At 40.3% G+C, this 22,909-nt stretch overlaps 2 protein-coding genes across 2 annotated transcripts in view; one reads left to right on the forward strand and one right to left on the reverse strand.

Annotated features, from left to right (window-relative positions):
• The window catches only part of LOC138971102 (uncharacterized), a 41,273-nt gene that overhangs the window by 13,633 nt on the left and 4,731 nt on the right, over positions 1–22,909 (forward strand). The window lies entirely within an intron of this gene.
• Positions 307–22,909, reverse strand: part of LOC138976027 (solute carrier family 12 member 5-like) — a 74,600-nt gene continuing 51,997 nt past the window's right edge. The window contains exons 16-26 of the mRNA XM_070348858.1: positions 21,835–21,941; positions 20,309–20,427; positions 18,648–18,735; positions 17,789–17,880; positions 17,156–17,251; positions 16,512–16,706; positions 14,256–14,363; positions 12,971–13,230; positions 8,513–8,656; positions 6,111–6,244; positions 307–4,895 (exon numbers count right to left, since the gene is read on the reverse strand). Coding sequence (XP_070204959.1) covers positions 4,804–4,895; positions 6,111–6,244; positions 8,513–8,656; positions 12,971–13,230; positions 14,256–14,363; positions 16,512–16,706; positions 17,156–17,251; positions 17,789–17,880; positions 18,648–18,735; positions 20,309–20,427; positions 21,835–21,941 — 1,435 coding nt within the window. The 3' untranslated portion in view covers positions 307–4,803. The remainder of the gene's footprint in view (positions 4,896–6,110; positions 6,245–8,512; positions 8,657–12,970; positions 13,231–14,255; positions 14,364–16,511; positions 16,707–17,155; positions 17,252–17,788; positions 17,881–18,647; positions 18,736–20,308; positions 20,428–21,834; positions 21,942–22,909) is intronic.

A 22,909-nucleotide genomic window follows, 5' to 3' on the forward strand; every position in this document is an offset into this window, starting at 1 on the left:
GGTATAGGACCTAAGCATGATCCTTTCATACAAAGTAGTGTTGTGACCTATAATAAATACATATTTCGTTCTCTTTGTCCTTTGATGTCAAATTGTTTATGAAGTGCACCACAAAAAAATAAAAATCACATGGACTGACACCAACAGATGGGATTTTGATCCTTGTGTGAAGCTGGCAGTGGTCATCTTAGCAAGGTTGACTTTGAAACAGTGATACTGCACACAGCTTTTTGTGTATAATTGATGAACACACACAGACAAACACACACTCGCGCACACACAAACTAATACAAACATATACACAAACACGTTTTGTCAAATTTATTCGTTTTCACACAAACCTACATATCCTTTTATAGTCTTATATGTGATAAATGTGAAGATTTGCTGCTGTGTCCATCATTTTTCAACAACTAACACGCCTAAGAATGATTTCATCCACAAAGTCAAACAAAAAGAAATTTCACAACGTCTATCACTTAGTTTAGTGTTTGTACAAATAAATAGATCACAGCATCACTACCTCCTTTACTAATTTCCCAAGAAAATAGAAAAATCCCAAATAAATCGTCTGGCATCCCATTTTGAGAAATAACAATGTAAAAGTGATCACTTTTTTAATTTCTTGCCGAGTATGCTGTACTTGTCTCGAAATCAAAGTTGGCGTTTTTCTTTGAGTTTCAATCCATTACAAAATGTAAAAATTGCATCAAGCTGGCAATTGCTGAAAAATAATTTTTACGCCAATATTTTGAAAAAAATAGTTTGAGCTACATTCACTTTGGCTTTGTTTGAGCTACTTTTTATTTACATTTTTGTTTCACACTCTAAGTAACGTTGTATTCCTTTAAACATTTCTAGTTAATATGAATTAAGACTAAAGACATAAAGTATGTACATCTATCATTAATTTGTAGAATACACTAAATGTTTCAATATAACCAATATGTTATGCTCTTTGCCATCTCCCAGATATATCTATCAAAACATCACAACATTTCAAACAAAACCCTGACAAAATATTTGCCATAAAAGTGGTGTTTCGGAGGTACACACATAAATAAGCCACACATTTCCATTGGGGGAAACAATCTGAAAACACAAACCATTTGAAGGTTTTCCCCCTTCCAAGTTATAAGTCAGATTAACGTGAAAACATTTGAGAGATTCAAACAAAGCGATTTCTCTGTGTATCTGGACGTTGTTTTTAAAAATAAATTTAAAGCACAGAAGAATTTTCCAAAAAGGGACTGTAAAATTTAAAACAAATCCACATTCTCTATTTCGCCAAATACTGTATACACAAACAAATTGAACGAAAACTATTTATCACAAATATGGCACCTCAAAGGCTATGATCTTTCAGGTGACTCGGCCACTTGAAAATATCATATATATATCACACACGGACAAAACAAAAGAGCTTTGCAAAATGAAAACAAAAAAAATCTCAGACTTGAATCCAAGGAATAACATTTGGCTACACATGTATTGTGTTAAGAGATTCTACCTTGTACATTCTGTTGAAACCAACATGACCTTTGGAATTAAATATTGACATATTCTGCACTACATAAATTGTAATGCTTTGATGTGGCAAGATTATGCTAGAACTCTGAAACTTGGATTCCAAATGGCACATGCGTAAGGCTTCTACTTAAAGCAGTAGGGGGGACCATTAACAAACAAAATTGAGAAAAAAATGAAGCGATATTTCAACTTTACTGAAGTATCAGCCCGGAAATTACTGCAAATCTAACACCCTAGGAGAAGCAGCCTTAAGGGGCATTTTGATTCTGCTAGAGATATAAAGAAAGCATCAGGATATACAGACGGTACGACTCAATAATCCCGTACATCAAACGTGCAGACGCTACACTTCTGATCAAATAACTAGCAGGATGTTTACCTAATGCTTCCCTTTTTAATTTTGCTCATTCCCATAGATTTTCACAACTCATATATATCCAAGAGCAATATCAGAATGTTGACATAAAATAAATTCTGGTACACAAATGCAAACAAAATCAAAACACATAAACATTTAGCATATGTATATGACAGTGATGTTTTCTCATGCATACAAATGTTAAGAAATCATAAGGACATGCAAGATTTATGTATATATATCCGACATGTTGACATTATTTGTGAGGGTATATTTGATGTCTGTATGCAAGTTGTATGCATTAGTGGGTAAGTAAGAGATTATCTTGTTTGTTTTGCATGTTACATGCTGTGTTGTGAGTAATACACGTGTGTATACTGCTATGCTGCAGTGTTTTCCAGCTGATATGTTTTCCTATTGTCATGTTTTGCATTTGACATGTGTGATATGTCATTCTAATGAACTTTAGAACTCAGAACTTTATTACATAAGGATAAAGGTTTTAGGCTTAGCCTAAAATGAGGCACAACGAGGTAAACTTTAAACACACCCAAAAAGGGAACAAAATGGAAATGATACACGTGCAATATATGTAGTGGACACATTTTGTGCAACATAACAATTTCACAACAATCTAAATGCAAAAGCTCTGATCTCAAAGTGTCCACAGGATGTTTCATTAACCTTCGCTGGTCGTCGTGGGTCCGTGTGGACCCAGAAGGGTGTTTAATTGCAAATATCTCTTAAACCAGTTGGAATTTTTTAATGAGCTTTTAAGAATGCCTCAGACACCTGAAAAGCTCTTATGTCCTAAAAGATCCTTAAATTTCAGTGAGAAGTAATGAAAAAACCAAAGGTCAAATTTAGACTACACACGGAAGACATCGTGGGGCCGTGCGGACCCATGTTTCTCAAACTGAAGTAACTTACATAAAAACTAGGGAGAGAAGTCACAAACCTTCAGGTATTGGCTCTAAACATCATTTTCTACGATCTGTTTAATTTTGGAGTTAAAAGCAAGTCGCGTGGAGCGAAATTAATACATAACAATGTGGGTCCACACGGCCCCACGACATCTACAGAAGGGTATTCACGTTTTTTCTTTTTTGAGCTTTAGTCCGCACGGTAATAATTAAATTAATAATTTAATTTAATTACTTCTCGCGGAAATTTAACCACGGCGTCTACGGAAGGGGATGCATATTTTTCCTTCTTTGAGAAGCATGGGTCCGCACAGCCCCACGATGTCTTCCGTGTGTAGTCGATAACCCGGTGGGGCAAAGGAACAAACTCGGTCTTCTGTCTCTCTCACAACAAGGCGCCAAGAAGTTACACCTGTATGCACCGATGGGGGAAGATGATCATGCAGGGATAGGAAAGGGTGACCAAACACTATAATTATATTTAGCTCTAAGACACTCTGTTTAGAACACCTAGTTCCAAACTTATTTATATTTAATTTTTGTAGAAATATTCAAAGTATTTTCATGGGCACTTAATTCTTCCTGACTGTAAAGGCCTTTCTTTACTCAAGCTATGAAAGGATCCCAATGTTCAAAAACAGGAAGCCTCCTAAAACAACAATGCTATCATCTGCCATATTTAGCAAAATTACACTGCCGTTTGGTTGGAATCAAAGAAAAACCTCTATCAGCAGACAATATCACTTCAACTTTCAAAATAATGTCAAAAGTTTGCTCTAATACTTACAAATCAAAAGTTGCATTGCACTTTCTGTGCAAATCAGGGCAAACATAACAAAACAGTACAGATGAAAAAAGCATTTCAAAATATGTAAAATCACGTATCATTTTCAAAATCAACAGGATTGAGATTCATATGAGTATACCACGTGAGAATGCACAGGTGTACATACAAATATTATTTAACATTGTGTTTGGTACAAACAAAAATACTGAAACATTGATATTTGTCCAGAGTGATACAGGCTAAAAAATCTTGAATATGATGGCATAACTTACTTACTGCCGTTATGCGGGTTGGCATTTAGGGCAGCATGATGGCATAAGTAGTAAAAATAATACAGTACATGTAGTAAGATTTATGACCATGTAAAATTAGTCTTCTACTCAAACCGTAACTTATGGATTTTGTTTTTTTTGGGGTGGAGGAATATGTTGAGAGCTCAAAAAGTGATAACCCTCTTCACTATATTCTTACTGGCTCTGAAGTGCAACAGTTTGCACACTTTGATGTGGAGATTCTCACATAAATGTAAACGTTTTTAAATGTGAAATTTTTGTAGGCGGATAACAAATCCAGGATATGAACATGTGCCGATATTCAATGCAAAGAAATAATACTTTTGTTTATGATATGATCTTTTTCCTTCTTCTTCGTTCATGGGCTTAAACTCCCACGGTTTTAACGGGTATGGACGTTTTTACATTGTCATTTAGGCAGCCATACGCCACTTTCGGGGGATGCATGCTTGGGTATTTTCATGTTTCTATAACCCATCGAACTCTGACATGGATTACAGGATCTTTTCCATGCGCACTTGGTCTTGTGCTTGCGTGTACACACGAAGGGGGATAAGGCACTAGCAGGTCCGCACATAGGTTGACCTGGGAGATCGGACAAATCTCCACCCTTAACCCACTGGGCGCAGCCGGGATTCGAACCCACGACCTTCTGCTTGGGAGGCCCGCGTCTTATCCACTGGGACCGTTAAGTTAATACGAGGATCCAAAACAAACATATGTGAATCTGCATACAGGATTCAACAGATCTACAGCCCAATTTTTTTAAGGGCAGCAGCAATTGTAGATGTGATGAATCGGAGTTCAAAACACTCTTCTCCAAAACTATAGATATAGGTTCAACACACTGTAAGTTGAATAGGTAAATGTGAAGACAGAGGAATGAAAGCGGATTATAAATATACAGGTGTGTTAATTGTATATGGTGATCACTTCTCGCCCTGTGCCACGAATCATGAGCACACGGTCCAAGCCCTCGTTGAGAACCTCCAGAAAGTTCATGTCTGGTCAGCCTGTCAAGGACCATAATGTATCAATCAATCAATCAATGAAGCTTATATCGCGCATATTCCGTGGGTACAGTTCTAGGCGCTCTGCAGTGATGCCGTGTGAGATGAAATTTTATACGGCATTTATACGGCCAGTAGATTGCAGCCATGTCGGCGCATATTTACCTTTCACGGCCTTATTCCAAGTCACACGGGTATGGTAGACAATTATTAACTGTGCCTAAGCAATTTTGCCAGGAAAGACCCTTTTGTCAATCGTGGGATCTTTAACGTGCACACCCAATGTAGTATACACGGGGGGTGGTTCGGACACCGAAGAGAGTCTGCACACAAAGTTGACTCTGTCATACTTGATGTATGCACAAAACATAAACAAATCTGTGCCTGCCTGCTTAGTTAATACATTGTGTACAACTGTATGACTGATACTCATTGCGGCTGGGCTTATAATTGAACAGCTCTGAAAAAAGTGAATATGTAACTGATATGTAATTTAAACAGATACAACTGAAAAGACAGCTGGCCAAAAGAAAAATCGTATGACAGCAAAGGCCGCCAAAGTCAGCTCTGCCGGGTTCTTCTTAAAATCGAATTACATACTTGAATTCAGACATTAATTCAACGAGGTGTTCGACTATTAAAACATGATATTAGTATGAAGTGGCACACATTAATCCAGCTCTTTAAAAAGGAAACTGTTTATAAAAACATAACATTCAACGTTTAGAATTACTGACCTTGTCACATCAAGGTGCACGGAGCCCCTTGGGCTTTCAGTCGTTAGGCAGCTTCCCGTTTTAAAAAAATACCAAGTTTTATTGACTTTCATGCAAGGATCGAGTCACAAACTGCAAACTGGCAGGAAAGCCCATCGATCAAGCTCACGTGAACTAATTACGTCAAAAGCCTACATGGAAGTCTATTACCCTGTAGTCTCGGCGAGAGTTCTTTCTATTTGGGTACTTTAAGTCAAGTCCATGGGAAGCCTTGCCTCTGTAACCTTGAAGCTCCACAAAAATCCATTGGACTTCAGTCATATTGGGAGATCCTCAAACCCTAGCGGTGTGCAAAGTTTCAAAGCTCTAGCTTCAAAAACATCCATGGTCATCTCAATATGGATGGGCACTCTTCATCACTAAGACTCAATAACTAATCTGTTAAGTCCACTTTTTTTTTTAAATAAGTCAACAATGAAGAGCAAAAGGATACAGTTAGCTTGACTGTCTGGGTTGTCGGGGACACAAGGCAGGTTGAGGATGATCAGCTGTGTGTTGGTCGACTTTTCCTTCAGCAGTTCGTTAAGCCGCACCGCCGTGTGCATCTTGCGCATGTTCATTCGTTGCCTGTTATTGTACGCAAGGTCCAGGACAACGAAATGAAGACCAGAACACAAAGTATGTTAGCACTAAATTGTGAATGAATTACCTGCGAGAGAGGGTGAAAGAGAGAAGAGCAGAACAAAGCTCTGAGAGAAGATGAGAAAGGTTTGAGGGGAGATGAGGATATAGGAAGAAGAATTAGTGCAGAACAAAAAGGTACAAAAAAGACAGAAAACACAAGGAACAAAGGCTGGGAGAGTGACAGATCACATGCAGATCGTGCTGTGAGAGGAGGAAAAAGCTTCTTAAAACACAGCTAAATAAATAAGTAAAGTAAATGTATCTAATGTGACTTGAAACTGCATGTCTAACACAATAGCATAAACAATGTATAGGGTACATGGAAACAGAAATACTAAACTGAAGGACAATTAAGGTTGACATTTTCATATTAGATTATCATTCATTTTATTCTCTTAATTACTCTTCTTGATTTTAATAAGCTCGAAAAAATGTCCAACTAAGACTTCAATTCAGCTTGTGAAAAGACTAGCTAGACTAGGTGAGCCTAAATATAAAAAAAATGATCAAAAGTAAAGTATTTTACTATGTTGTGCATTACACAATACTTGTGGTTTCAACTATTCTGGAACCTTCCGCAACCCATTCCTCAACAGAACCCAACTCTTGTTCAAAGCTGGTTCTTTTTAGCAGTTCTACACAACTGTCTGGAACGTACTATCTTACTACATTTGTGAAATGTGTTCTTTCAAACAAAGTATGCATTTTAATTTTTATATTTCTATGTTCATATATAGAAAACTTCTGTTAAACAGCTGTCCCCTAAAGCAATCTAATACTCACAGTGCAGGGAGTTAGTGTGAAGCCACAGTTAGTATGCGCTGCTAAACTGGTTATGAATGAATTCTACTATACAGGTGCTGCAGACTACCATAGATAAATATAACAATGAATAAATAAATGATACTTTTTGTATTATTCATGTTAGCTCTGTTAGTATATGCCCCCAAACTTTGCAGAACTGCTAATCCAAAAAAGGAGTGTGTACAATCAAATGTGTTCAGCAAGAACATCTTTTGTGACTGGTTAGTAAGTAAATGCTTGGCAGTTTACCACAAGTTATAGTGTCTTCAACAGCTTGTATACCTGTTGGCAGTTTCAAGGTGACCTCAAGTCTGCAAAAGTAAGATGCTAAAATACACTGTTAAATATTTTGAAAGTGTTTGAACTCCTGCTGGCACATTCTCAAGGATTGATGAACATAATTATATATATACCTGTACTACCATGACAACGAGCTGTTCTGTGTTCACAAAGCGTTTCACTCTGTGTTCACTAAAATTGTAGGTCTTCATGCATTTATTAAGATTGTAATTCTGTGTTCACTGAAGATTGTCAGTCTGTGTTCACTGAAGATTTTAGGTCTGTGTTCACTAAGATTGTCGTTCTAGCGTGTTCTCTAAGATGGTCATTCTGTGTTTGCAAAGATTGTTGGTGTTCCCTAAGGCTGTCATTCTGTGTTTGCTAAGATTGTCGTTATGTGTTCACTGAAGATTGTCGTTCTGTGTTCACTATGATTTTCGGTCTGCGTTCACTAAGATTGTTGGTCTGTGTTCACTAAGATTGTCATTCTGTGTTCACTAAGATTGTCATTCTGTGTTCACTAAGATTGTCTTTTTGTGTTCCCTAAGATTGTTGTTCTGTGTTCACTGACATAGTCGTTCTGTACATGTTCACAAAAGATTGTTGTTCTGTCTGTTCACTAAGATTGTCATTCTGAGTATAACTAAGAAAGGGAGGGTCAGGAACCACAGCAGCCTTGCTATACTGAACACAGTGCACCGTGCACTGCTTTTACACTACACATCTCATCTACTCTCAGCTGGAATGTAATATAATAACTCCTTTCTGATAGTTTTCAAAAGCATGCTTTTGTTCAGAAATTCCAACTTTTCTCCTGCTTGTATACATAGCATGCTTCTGTTCAAATATGCTCGTTTTTTCCGTCAGTCTAAAATGCTAAAAATATGACAAGGAAGTGTTATCACTCCATCATCATCATCATCATCGTCAACACATCGGACATCGGGGTCATTTGTCGCCATAGCAGCAGATATATGTTCAGGTCAGTCAACACAATCCACAGCACACCAACAACTTTGCGTCACATGGCCATAAGACATCACAGCACAGCACAATTATCAGCTTTGGCCTCACACGTTGCTCACTACATCATAGCACACAGTCAAGTCAGATGGCCTTGGCACTTACGCGTGGGATATCATGTGCGTCTCTCTTGTGATTTCATCCTCATCATCCTGATTGTCCTCTTCGGTTTGCAACTCGTTTGGCTTCCTCTTGACGAAGGTGAACTCGTACAGTTCGCAACCTTCCTCATCAACCGCTGGCGTAGCCCTTAAGCAAGGTGTACACTGGACAATTTCTCATCACGCTATCCCACACAATCTGCCTTAATAGCCACACTCACTAGTACGCTGCCTACATCACCACCATTTCAGCGGGAGCTGGGGATGACATTTTGGTTGGGAGCAATCAAGCCATGTGTTATGATGGGACACCTCTCGGGTCACCAGCTATTTCTACTAGAAAGATATCTGCTGCCTAGGAAATCGTCATAAGAATTGCACATCCTCTCAGATCAATGTGTCATGCTGTCTACGACCTACTTTTCTTTCCAGTCATGTCTTCTGAACACTTTCTGCCACTGCTGTGTAAATGGGAGTATGTCACAAGCACAAGATACTCTGTGGTCATCTCTTTCGGGAAAGATGTCATATTTTATTGAAGTCTCACGAACGCGCCTTACAGCATCCTTGAAACAGGTCAAGGTGGTTACTAGGTACATAAGTATGTTTCACAACAGAATTACAGCTTGGCTACATGCATGCAAGAAGGCTCTAAATGCGCTCAGTTTTAGAAGCGGACAGCAAGAGCACTGCTGTGTTCCCGTTAAGCTAGGTTTGACAGGTATTAGTGATGGAATAACCCCGAAATTTGGGGATAGCTAGGAAAAATGAATAGGGACACCAAAAATAAAAATGACCGTGCAAAGGGTAAAAAGGCAAAAGCAGAATAAAAACATATGCAAATAAGCACAACAATCAGTTTACATTCAAAGCGCATAGAACTTTTTTCATTTTCTCTCATTGATCTTTACCTCGCTGGCATTTTTCAAGCGAGCCACATGATCTTGAGATAAGTTCTTTATCTGTTTCCTAAGTGTTTGTCTGTTGGTCTACTTCAAAGACCTTTGGCTCGACGTACTTGTAAATATAACGTTTTGTTTTGTCAATAACAGACGTTCCATTTACCTACCAATCTTGTTTGTTTATGCTGAATTTTGGAACGTTAGCAGTCTATCTGTTTTTGGATTATAAACACAAGTCTCAATATCCTATACCGTATTTGACGGACTACAAGCCGCGACTTTAAAAAAAAAAAAAATCGCATTGCGGCTCATAAAAAGATGCGGCTAAAACGTTACCTAAACTTGAATAGCATTCACCTAATGGAAGTCGCCGCGGATTTTCATTTCGCTCGATTAGCGATTACCGGTACTTTATTAGCTCTCTACTCAAGACTTGGCGCTTTTGTCTTTCTTTCGCAAATTTTCGTTTGTCAACAAGTCGTCGTGACAAGATAGCGCACAGAGAAACACCGGATGTATCAGGATCTCGCGCGCGCGAGATATCGTTTTTTTGTGTCTCGCGATAGTTGGAGGAGCGAGAGCCGCCATGTTGTGTTTTCGTCTGCTCGAAATGTGCGCAAAAGTCGTAAATCATCCCAAAAAAGCTTATTCCGGGCGGGACTACATGTGTGTGTTGGTTACAAATTGTGTGTGTGATATTTTTCTTCAAACTTTTTCACTTTTCTTCTTTGTTTCACTTGTTTATTCTCGGAGCCGATTTCGCCAAATACCGTACTTTCGTTTGCCTTGTTTTGATTGATTGACACGATCTGATTATATTTTTTTCGACGGCGGCTAATATAGTGACGCGGCCTATACGTGGCTCGTCCCAATTTTTTTGTTAAAAGTCGGGGGTGCGGCTTATAAAACGGTGCATCTTGTAATCCGTCAAATACGGTAATGTTCAATGCTTATCATATCCCGGACAAAAACGCCATGCAAGAAAATCATCTTCAATGCGATATTGATTTTCCATTTTTGTAGTAGCTAGGTTCTTTTTGCAGGGAAAGGGGCCGGTGATAGCTAGGAGGGGTGTTCGCCTTTGAATGCCTCAGCTTTATAATAATTGAAGTGTTTCAGGCATGAACGAAAACAGAACAGTTTTGCTAACTGGTCTACAATCATTGATTGTTTCAAAGACTCTCTTATTATCCAAATAAGCTAAAATTGTATACTATAAATAAGTTAACCTTAGGATAAAATAATCCAGCATTGGCATATCAGAAAGCTTGTTGAACTAAAGTAAAAATAAAAAAATAAAATGTGTTACAAAATTAAAAGTTTTCAAAAAAGACAAATAAAGCTGTAAACACCATATCAAAAGACTTACAGGCTTCAGGGTCAGGCACAAATACAGAAAGAAAAAACGTTTTTAATGACTTACAACATAAAGATCATAAAGAAAGAAAACAACTGTTGCAATAACTGACAACACATTATTAGATCATACAGGAAGTATAAAGTAGTGCAGAGAAAAGAAATGAGTGAAAGAGGAGCAAGGCTAGAGAAGAAACAGAGAACTACACCATCAAGATTTGCTTTGTACTTCATTGTTTTATAATTGCTGTTTTCTCTCCTTTTCTTACACCTTTCATTTTCTGGACCCATGTCATCAAATGGGGCGGGGGGGGGGGGGGGGGGGGGGGAGCTGACCTTAGGTCAAAATGAGTTCGGCTCATTCTCTCCCTGAGGAGAAGGGGGGGGGGGGGTGCAAGTGTGTGTGTGTGTGCCTTGAGTTTCCTTGTCTGGCAAGGAAACCGATTTTGTTACATTTTTAGAGCTTTTTGTAATGTATTATTGATATAAGCAGATTCGAGATCGTCGATACTGATTTTTCATGGTGTTTTGTAATTTTTAAATTACAAAGGAATTGATACGTAAGACAGTTTCAAGCGAGCTATATTTCGCGGCTGTATTTACTGTGCAAACAACTCTAAATATGGCAAAAGTGTCACGTGATAATCACTGTTTGGTTTCGGCGCTCAATGGAGCAGACGATTTTTTCTGTAACCAGTTGACAGTGATGAAACCATATATTACGGTCTCCTTCCGGCAGCAGTCCCAAAATGTCGACTTGTTTTGACCTTAGAACGATGTCTTTATCATAACTGTGAAGAACAGAACGGAGATCACTGTCGAAGTCGGCCAATCTGCAATCATTTTCGTCTCGCGAACACCGATCTCAAATTTAGATCAGTGCTCGCGAAAAACATATGGGAGATAACTCTGTATTCTTATTTTGATAGATTCGCATAGGACTGTAGCGTCCTGTCAGAGAGATAACTGGCGATAGCCGTTGAGCGATGACTGATCAGAATGGGGGGGGGGGGGGGGGGGGGGAGAGGGGGGAGGGAGGGGAAAGTGTGTGTGTGTGTGTGTGTGTGTGTGTGTGTGTGTGTGTGTGTGTGTGTGTGTGTGTGTGTGTGTGTGTGTGTGTGTGTGTGTGTGTGTGTGTGTGTATGTAACGTATTCATGCATGTCTGTGTGTCTGTGCATATCAGTGTGTGTCTGTGAGTCTAACTGTGAAAATCATACATACATGTTTTTCACTTTCATTTACCTGTCTCCCACTTTTTCATTAACCTTTCAGAACTTAAGAACTGTTGGAGCCGTTTTCTCCAACTGGAGTGAAGAGAATTAACGAAACGAAACGTCAAAGCTGAGTTGTGCGCAAGTTGGCCACATCAGAAACTAGATGCTGGCTTACGACTGCATGCCAAAGGTTGTACATCAATGCAGCAATTAAGTTTATGTGAGAACTAAAATCCGGAACAGAAAAAGAACCTGGTCATTTGGTCCAGGTCAACACTGCATTTCCAGTATATTTTCAGATTTCAACTGGTAGAAGAACTAGAAATTTCAGCTGATGCCATCTTTGATAACAGAACATGACAGGGAAAGTGACCCAGGCATGGGAATTAAAAATTGTAAAAAAGGCTGAAAATTTGTAAGTAATAACAAAGTCGACGGCGATTTTGTTTTTTTTGTCTGGATCCACTATCAGTAACTCTTCCTTATCTTCTCCAGTGTTTTCAGCGTTTACCTCCCTTCCTTCGTATGGCGCGCGGATATTCCCATTCCGTTACTATTTTTAGAAGGTCACTGCACGTTACTATTTTTAGAAGGTCTCCAGTGTTTTGCGCGTTTATCTCCTTTCCTTCGTGCGCCAGCGAAGCCGGCGTACACCCGGCTTTTCCGGGTCCCAGGCGCAGCCTGGTATTCGGCTCTACTTCTTCCCGGCGAAGCCGGTACCCGGCGAAGCGGGTAATCATCTAGTTTTCCTATATAATTCACCTTTCCATAACGACCACCTGTCTTTGACAACCACTTTTGGTTGGTCCCTTGGGTGGTTGTTATGATATAGGCCTGTAGCTGAAAATTCAGTGTGTGAAAATACTAACAATTTCAAACACACCTGACCCACATACAATTTGTTCTTGCTGGACTTCTCACTGTGACTGACAAAGGACAGACTTAAAGTATGCGAAGTGTCGCACTGAGGACTAGTGGCAATACAATACCTTGTGACATCCTTCGGCTTAAGACTTTCCACTTTTGTGGGAGTTTTCTTTGATTTGGCAGGCGTGGCAGATACTGGTTGAGGTACTGGTTGAGGTACTGGTTGAGGTACTGCTTCGGGTACTGCTTCAGGTACTGCTTCAGGTACTGCTTCGGGTACTGCTTCAGGTACTGCTTCAGGTACTGCTTCAGATATTTCTTCCAATATTGACTCTCCCTGTTTGAAGAAGTCCTTGATGTGCGGCCTTGCTTCCGATCCCGACTGCATATCAACACAGATCAGGAATCTTGATGAGATATAAGACAACAACAAGATGTCTATTCTTGACCATCTTTTTCAATCCCTGACGTCATGTACAAGAAGAGGACACAATGCCAATAATGGCGCCATGTAATATAGTTCTGCAAGGATGAAAGGTGAGAATATAGAAAATCTCGACACACAAAAAAAAAGGCTATAGACATGCTGGGTCAAGGGGCAGTGCCCCTCCAGATTTTTTTTTAAAAAGAGAGAGAGAGAGAAAAAAAATCACACAAGAACCATGGTAATTCCTTTTTTTTACCCAGTTGCAGCCAAGTTGACTCCATTGATACTGGGACACTGCTCTGACAGACGGCCACTGCTCATTACTAAGACTCACTGATTACTCAGGTGAGCTTTGGGCCAGGCTACCTCCAATTCAGTAGCGGGGTGACCATCCCTTACCCAGCGGGTCACAGGTGGTGGATAGTGAACAGCCCTTAGATATAGGGGTTAGCTGCGAATAAGCTACCAATAATTAAAAAGTAGTCCCGAACCAACTGGCGATGTTCCTAATAGGACAAGGTGGGGTAGAGGGTGGCTCCACTAATTCTACAAAATTCTATGACAGGCTCATCATGGCAGTTAAGAGCAGCCATAAAAGCTCTAGCTACGGGGAAGGACACCCCAGAGAAACAAACCCAGGCAGATGATGCCTGTCAGCCCTGGTCGGCCAATCGTCTTCCAGAAGGAAACTGGGATAACGAGGAAACCAGGAGAGCTGAAGACGGAGGTACTAGGTCATTGGCGCTCTCCAGACAACCATGGTACCAAGCATATACACACCAAATGATATTGTCTGATCACTCAGGTAAGGGAAGAACTATTCACATGTAAGACATATCATAGTAAAAGGTGAAAGGTTCCTTAAAACTTACTCCATATGAAACCCTAGATAGATTTGTGGCAGCTAGTGAACATGATTTTGTACATTGGAAGCACAGTGCCTTTAAGATCAAACTAAAAGTACTCGGTATTGTACCTACCTGTACAGGGGTGAAGGTGTACTGCACCGCATCCTCCGTCTCGGGTGATTCCTGCTTCTGGATGCTCAGCCGTCTTAGGTGCTCCAGTGGGTCTATCATCAGTTGAACCTGTTGCAAACACAAAACTACCAGCTTGCAGTGTTTTATGCTACACTGTGGAAACTCCCTTTAAGATCCCCCAATTGAAGACTTCTTCCCTTCTAAGACCCTGTTTACTCAGATTTTCTGTTGATGACCTCTGTAAACTTAGCCCCATTCTCTTACTCCCTCCTTTTTTGGAGGTCTTAAAAGGGTGGTTCCCCTGTATTATAATTATGTTAGACATTTTGAACCACACTCTTAACCCCAGAAATCACAAGATATGGGACTAGGCCAACTTCTAGCACATGGAACTGGTCAAAATGGAACAAAATAGTGTGTGTTATAATTTCCTTAAAGGCACAGTAAGCCTCCCGTAAACCATCACAGAGCTCCCCGAGCGTCTACATACAGTACAAGCATACTTCCATTTGAACGCTCACCGAACGGGAACATCCTGGCTGCTTTCTGTCGAGCGTGAGACATTTTCAAAGAATTTATTTTCTTGGACTTGGTCTTCAACAACAATGGCGCCTCGTTTTGGTGCTGGACGGCTGTTATGAATATTCCCGGACAGTAAGCCTCCCGTAAACCATCACAGATACTGTCAGGCTTTTACACACAATACAAACACCCTTCCATTTGAACACTCACCAAACGGGAACATCCTAGGTGCCCTACGTAAAGAGCGAGCAATTTTTAAAGAATTAATTTTGCAGATTGTCTCGAACACTTGTTGGACCCATCCTGAACTCAGGTCAAAAATGAGTTACTTCCCTTCGGGTCTCATTCTATCGATGTAAACTGGCGATAGCCGTGGATCGATAATTATCAGAATGTTTTTGGACCGTGGTGCGTTTTTGCGCAAGACGGTAGACCTAACTTTTAAAATTTATATAATAAATTGACAGCTTGTTACACAAACATTCTTTAATCATAAAAGAATTCTTTTTTCATCAAGACAAGATCAGTGCAATTCGAAGTTTTGAAAGTTTGAAAAAAGAAAAGCCCGGAAGCAGGGTCACGCAATGGTCTTAGCAGACGACGGTTTATCAGTCAGTGCATATCGCCGTTCCTCTCAACAGTCAAAAGCCATCGCTAGAGTTCTTGTGAACCACAGCCGTTTGTTTCGTGCATAAAAACATGCTATTGTAAATAAGCTCACATCGAGTCACATTCAAATAAGGCTAACTGACGACTACATTGTGAAAAAGGGAAACTGGATCACACGGGTTCACGATGGCTCAGGGGTAAGATAAACCACGCAAAAATAAATTCTTTGAAAATTGTTCGCTCTTTACGGAGGGCACCTAGGATGTTCTCAATCGGTGAGTGTTTAAATGAAAGGGTGTTTGTACTGTGTGTAAAAGCCTGACCGTATCTGTGATGGTTTACGGGAGGCTTACTGTGCCTTTAAATCTCTAAGTACACATTCTTGGTGTAAATTTCTTAAGATAAAAAGACTGTTTCGCACTGGTAGCTAGACTAGTCATCAGGTATATGCATACTCGCATTGCATTGTGGGATTGTCAGGTAACATAAACGATGGCAGATGCATAGCTGAATTTTTGCTGACACTCATTCACATCAAATCTCAAAATAATTCATTTACAAAAGCATAGCTCAAATTCTTCCGAAATGAAATTGTGTAACAAACATGCCAACACTAAGCTTTACACTGCGCCATGTGAACCGTACATCTTGCATTTTTTCCCATTCAAGGCATATAGTGTCTTTTACTCAACTCGTTCACATCATCCACAACAAAATGGATGGTGTGTATTGCTCAACCTTCTCAATCAGTCAATGTTCTTGTTGTTGCCATTCAACAAACATTAACAGCTCACCCCGTTAGTGGCCACTTAAGCATCACTACAGTGGTACATACCTGCGATGTGTGGCCCCTCCAATAAGCAGACACCTCCCTTAAAAGGACACCTTCTGTTGTCCGTTTGTCTATTATCTCTACCAAAATATACCTGTCGTGACAGGTCACCTGCCATGTAGGGGCATTTTTTGCTGGTCCCAAAAGTGTTTATCGCAGGTACCATTGTATCAAATATCCTCCTGATCCGGTGTATTTCATCTAATGGCCATGTCCTATCATGTTAGAATGGTTTCAAAATAACCTGTGAGGATGGAACTAATAAGTAAGGAATACAGGCAGCGACTCCTCACCTCTTCAAGGTTGTAAGGCTGGACTTCTGGCGGCGCCTGGCTGGGGGCTAGTGAGACGCCGTCCGTCGTGTTAAGGCTTTCTTTCCGTTCCTCCTGTTTTTCCTGTTCTTTTGGCCTTTCACTCTCCTTGGCTTGCTTACTTTCCTTGTCAGCTCGGTGAGCTCGGTCAACTACTGTGTCCACCACTCGCATGCTCTGATGTTACAAAATGACAATATGCAGACATATTTTGGTGGGAACACTTGTGAATCTACGAGTACCGTAAATGCATGCCTTCATAGTCCGTAATTTCAGCAGGAAGTATTCATCTATCGCACTAAATGTCTTTGCTTCATGCTCATAAGTCTACGCTTTTCCATATTGATAACATTCCCCCCCAAATCGTTATTATATCATCAATATTACTGCTAAAATAAGTGCATTCTAAAAGTAGATATAAGGAGAGCACATAAAACTTTCCTTTCCTGTATAATGTTAAAAGTTGATACAAAGGGAGCACAAAATACCATATATCAGCATAAATACTGTTTCTGAAAGTTTTTGTTCTCAACTTAAGCTTCTACTGTAAGACATTTCAGACTATATAAATAACAGAAGGGGGGCAGGAAAAACGGGGAAACGTTAGGGCAAGGAAGTATGTTTACCTCTTTCCTTTTCATTTTCATGCCAGACAAGAGCTTTGTTCTCTCTTCCATCTTCAGAGTTCGCTCGTAGATGTAGGCTGAGATGTCCTTGTCTTCCTGAAAGTGATAAAGAACATAGTCAAAAAATCAGTAACTCTGGCAGGTTGAACACACTTGCAGTAGGTGTTAATTTACCATCACAAAACTCGCCTTTTCAAACACATATAATAACTGATGGCTCAGACTGGCTTTTTTTTTTCTTCTGAGAGAACAATTCAGCAGTTGAATCAGTCTCGCTGACCACCTCTCCAAAACCACCACCTGGCCAAAATGAAAATGCCAACACCATGCCACTTATACAGAAAAGGCTGGTAGGGCTGGGCCTAGTGTATGAGACGGATTAGGGCTTCCAAAATAAGGTAGGGGTACAGGAGCTGGCCAGGCTCATGGAGTCATGGTCATGGAGTGCAATTAAGGTCCCAAAAAATTTGTTGAAATTTAGCATTACCAAGGGTTATTTTGGATTTATCCTTTACAAAAACGGGACATTTGCCGGGTATGATGAGCGGGGGTCGGGTCCAAAAAAAACCCCTCGATCAGATCTAGCCCTGGCTGGCACTTTGGACTAAAAAATGAAACTCCAAGAGAACTGACCATTTCCACCACCTCCACAGTGGCGGGGATACGCAGGTTGTACATGTACTGCTGCAGGTCTTTCTTTATCTTCACGCTGTTGTCCTTCATTTCTGCTCAGGTCAAGGTGGCCACACCATCATAATGGTCACTTACATACACAAACATGGCAGCCAAAGTATGATAATGGTCGCTTTCAACACACACACTTCTACTGCTGTGTAACACACACACACACACACACACACACACACACACACACACACACACACACACACACACACAAACAAACACATGTGTTGGCAAAACCCCGAACGCACCCATGTGCACGCACACGGACAAAGACATGTTTGGACTCAAATAAAGCACACAGACTCAGAGCAATAAATTACCAAACAAAGGAACAAAGAAAATAAACAAAGGAGAAACAAAGACAGAGGAAAACAGACACAAAAACTAGAGACAGCATGATAATGGTCGCTTTCAAAACACAAACTTATACTGCTGTGTAGCACCCTGTGCAAACATTCGTAATGCACTGACAGTCTACACATGATACAATCATTGCAATGGTGTACAAGGCTGTGCAATGTTACGGCATAAAACATGTGTCATCTTGCAGATATTATGTTCACCACTGCAAATATACCTAGCCGTATAAATGAAAACCGCATAAGCATACGCGTACATATGCGCGTATGCTCACACACCATGCACACACACACACACACAAACACACACACACACATGAACTGAAGCCTTCAGAACTGCACATATCAAGCAGTAGGCATAATAAACTTCAAACAAAATGGAACCAAATGCATATACACATATACACAGACCCTGCACATGCACGTGACCGGTTGTCAGAAAAGGATACGAGCCACAGTGAAGATGCGCAGCTCACAGTTTTTCCAGACCTTGTGTTGCTTCAGCAGGAAGGCCAGCATGATCAGCATACTGCCGTCATCTTCACAAGTCAAGGATCGCACAGTCATCAAGTACATGAACTACCTCTTTTCACGACATGAACACTGATCGACTTAATAAAGGCTATTACTCATACCAATGTCTGGTTTAAACAAGATTTTATTAATGAAATACAGGGTGGCATGTATATACTCGATATAAACATTTGTGGCCACACAACAAGCTAAGCTTATATTAAGTGTGGTTATAAATATGTACATCTAGATAGGAATTGTTATTTCACGTTATGTCAAGGTCATAGAATCACTTATACTCTTATGAGAATGCAAGACAGACAAGATACAATTTTTACACACACACACAAAAAAGAGGAAAAAATGCAGCAAAAGAATTAGAGGATGTGACAGGGGACGGGAAGGACTGCAATATCGGGGAGATCCCGGGGGAGGAGGGGGGGGGGGGGGGGGGGGGGGGGGTGTTAGAGAGACGATGAGAGACCTTCACAGACTTGCTAGATCAATGCTTCTGCAGCAGCAAAGATTTCATTTACATTGTCGTACAAACTAATTAAGCTGAGGTTAGTCATGTGAATACACAGAAAAATCTTTAATAAAAAGATTCACTCAAAACTTGACCTTCCAATAATTAAATACTGGATCATTGACATGGTGACCACAGGGTAATCAAAATCTATCACTTAACCTTATAAAGCTATGTACCTTTTCGAATATTTCAATGTTTTCGGTAAAACGTAGGTTTGGCAGACCAAACAATAAACATTGTACATTTTGATGATCATTCGGTAATGTGTGTATAGTTAGTCTTCGGACATCATCATAATTACTACAAAATAATAAATAATGTTCAACATTTTCATTTCGATATCCGCACTGACAAGTCGGGTTATCACTTAAGTGGCGTTTCACCATATTATCGTTTAAATCACTCATTTCTAATCTTAGTCTGCAGTGTATAATTTCGTCTTTTCTCTTGCCATAATAATATTGAGGAGGAACTTTACTATCTGAACGACATAAAAACTGTTTAAACTGGCTAATTTATGTTGTTAATTTGATATTATCTGGTAGAGAATTCCATGTTCGGGTAGTGCTGGGAACAAATGACTTATTATACAATTCAGTTCTGTGTGGAGGTACGACCCGTTCAAGTGGGTTTCGTCTATGATAGGGGTTCACAGTCGAGATAAGAGGAGGCAATGTCTCTCTCAATGAGTCAAGCAGTTGACAAATTGACCCAGCAGGAATTTCTACAAGATATTGACATTCATCTCCTGGACTCAGCCTCGAAGTCAATCTATTGCACTGACTAAACCAAGTGTCCCTGATGTCTTTCATGTCCCAGCAAAACCACAGTCTCACAAGTTTTCAGCTTCCCCTTCCGCTTTTAGAGATAAGGTCTACAACATGATACAATTACATCTGAAAGCAACTGAATGAACTACAATGCTAAAACAAAGTATAATTCCTACTCCACCCTTGCATTTGAAGGTACGAAGATCTGTATTATATATCCGATTTCAAATCCTTCAAGAGAAGCTCCACACACACAAAAAAAAAACTATGTATCTCTGCTAAAACCTTAAGGAAGGATATTCATGATCCACCAGATGTCGATGGTGCCCTCCAGACGCTCGCTGTTGGACGGGAACTTCTGCACGCCTTTCACAACCTGTACCGCCATGTTGGCTGTCTGAGCATAATGCAACGAGTCTGGAAAACAAGAAACATGTCACAGAAAGATGACATCCTCTTCGCAAACCAATTGGTGGCTTAAACGTTGTGGAAATATCATGATAAACAAGAAGGGCAAAGCCCATACGACTCACATGCTTGACCTTGACCTTAACTAAACCTAGCAATGACATCATACACTAAGAACTGCTTTACACATTTTTCCTACCAAAATACATGTGACCTTGACCCAAGGTCAAGGTCATCCAAGGTATTGCAACACAAAGCTGTTAATTCAAGACATAGGAAGTACAATGGTGCTTATTGGCTCTTTCTACCATGAGATATGGTCACTTTTAGTGGTTCACTACCTTATTTTGGTCACATTTCATAAGGGTCAAAGTGACCTTGACCTTGATCATATGTGACCAAATGTGTCTCATGATGAAAGCATGACATGTGTCCCACATAATTTTTAAGTTTGAAACAGTTATCTTCCATAGTTCAGGGTCAAGGTCACTTCAAAATATGTATACAATCCAACTTTGAAGAGCTCCTGTGACCTTGACCTTGAAGCAAGGTACACCAAACTGGTATCAAAAGATGGGGCTTACTTTGCCCTATATATCATATGTAGGTGAGGTATTGAATCTCAAAAACTTCAGAGAAAATGGGAAAAATGTGAAAAATAGCTGTTTTTTAGGCAACATTTATGGCCCCTGCGACCTTGACCTTGAAGCAAGGTCAAGATGCTATGTATGTTTTTTGGGGCCTTGTCATCATACACCATCTTGCCAAATTTGGTACTGATAGACTGAATAGTGTCCAAGAAATATCCAACGTTAAAGTTTTCCGGACGGACGGCTCGGGTGAGTACATAGACTCACTTTTGCTTCGCATGTGAGTCAAAAAGGTAGACCCCCAGTTGGACAGGGTAAAATCAAGTGTACAACCCCCCACCCCCCCCCCCCCCCCCCCCCCCCCAACTATGAGTGCAGAAAATAAGCAAGACAAGGGTTAACTATTGACACATTTCTCAGATTAGTCCAAGAAACAGAGGGAAATAAAACACACACCTGACACAAGTTTCAGCAATCAGAGAAGAAGAATGAATACAGCTAAATTATCACACACACACACACACACACAAAAACACACACACACAGACGCACACAAACACACACATACTGTCACACAGATGCCATATTTCATTATCCCATTACTAGGAAATTTGAGTCGCTTCATCCCAGTGGAAAGCTAGCAGCAACAATTACGAGTTGTGCTATCCAGGTGTATGGGTGTTTAGGTGTAATCAGCCAACTGCACTTATGGCAGAGTGACCAAGGTCTTTTACGTGCCAAAGTGGTGACACAGGGGTCCAGTGGTCAGGCCAGCGCATGACCAGTGCTCTACCCACTGAGCTACCAGGCAACATATCACACTTACTTATGAAAGACTTGTAGGTTTCTCTGTTGGAGGAGTCAAACCAGTGGTCAGGCCAGCACATGACCACGGTGTTGGGGTAGAGAGCTCCCAGCCCTGCACTCTGGACCCTGAAACACAGCAAAGTCACCCAGCAATCAATCATTGCATGTTCATCACCCAGCAGTCAATCACTGTTCATCACCCAGCAGTCAATCATTGTTCATCACCCAGCAGTCAATCATTGTTCATCACCCAGCAGTCAATCATTGTTCATCATCCCAGCAGTCAATCATTGTTCATCACCCAGCAGTCAATCATTGTTCATCTCCCAATCATTGTTCTTCACCCAGCAGTCAATCACTGTTCATCTCCCAATCATTGTTCATCACCCAGCAATCAATCATTGTTCACCCAACAGTCAATCATTGTTCATCACCCAGCAGTTAATCATTGTTCATCTCCCAATCGTTGTTCTTCACCCTACAGTCAATCATTGTTCATCTCCCAATCATTGTTCTTCACCCAGCAATCAATCATTGTCCATCACCCAGCAGTCAATCAATACAATACAATACAATACAATACAATACAATACAATACAATAACTTTATTAATCTCTAAAAGAGAAATTACATTGCTGAGCGTTTGTGTCCGTAATAATAACATACATAACACATTCAAAATAAACATTTGTTCTTTGTCCTGAGAAAATATAGCACATTGGTTATCACATAAGAAAGTATATTAAAAATAAATTAACATGCATTCACCATCAACAATGCACAAAAGAAAGTCAGCACCTTGCCGGTTATCACATGTTGTCTAAGATTAAGAGAGTAGAATGCAAAACAAAATCAACAATACTGAAACAATACAGAACACTGACCCCGTGCATCAGAGCGACAACACCAGCATCTACCGCCCCACCTGAGAATTGAAGATGTGAATTGCAGATGGAATGAACGAATTTCTGTAGCGTGTGGATCTTGCGGTTGGTTGTCTGAATCTGTTGCTCCTGTCTGTCCGTCTACTGTCAAATTCCGGTCTGAGTGGGTGCGAGTCGTCAGCCAAAATCTTCTGTACCTTGTCAGTCAGT

The sequence above is a fragment of the Littorina saxatilis genome, linkage group LG1, assembly GCF_037325665.1.
Source record: "Littorina saxatilis isolate snail1 linkage group LG1, US_GU_Lsax_2.0, whole genome shotgun sequence".
NCBI classification, from domain to species: domain Eukaryota; kingdom Metazoa; phylum Mollusca; class Gastropoda; order Littorinimorpha; family Littorinidae; genus Littorina; species Littorina saxatilis.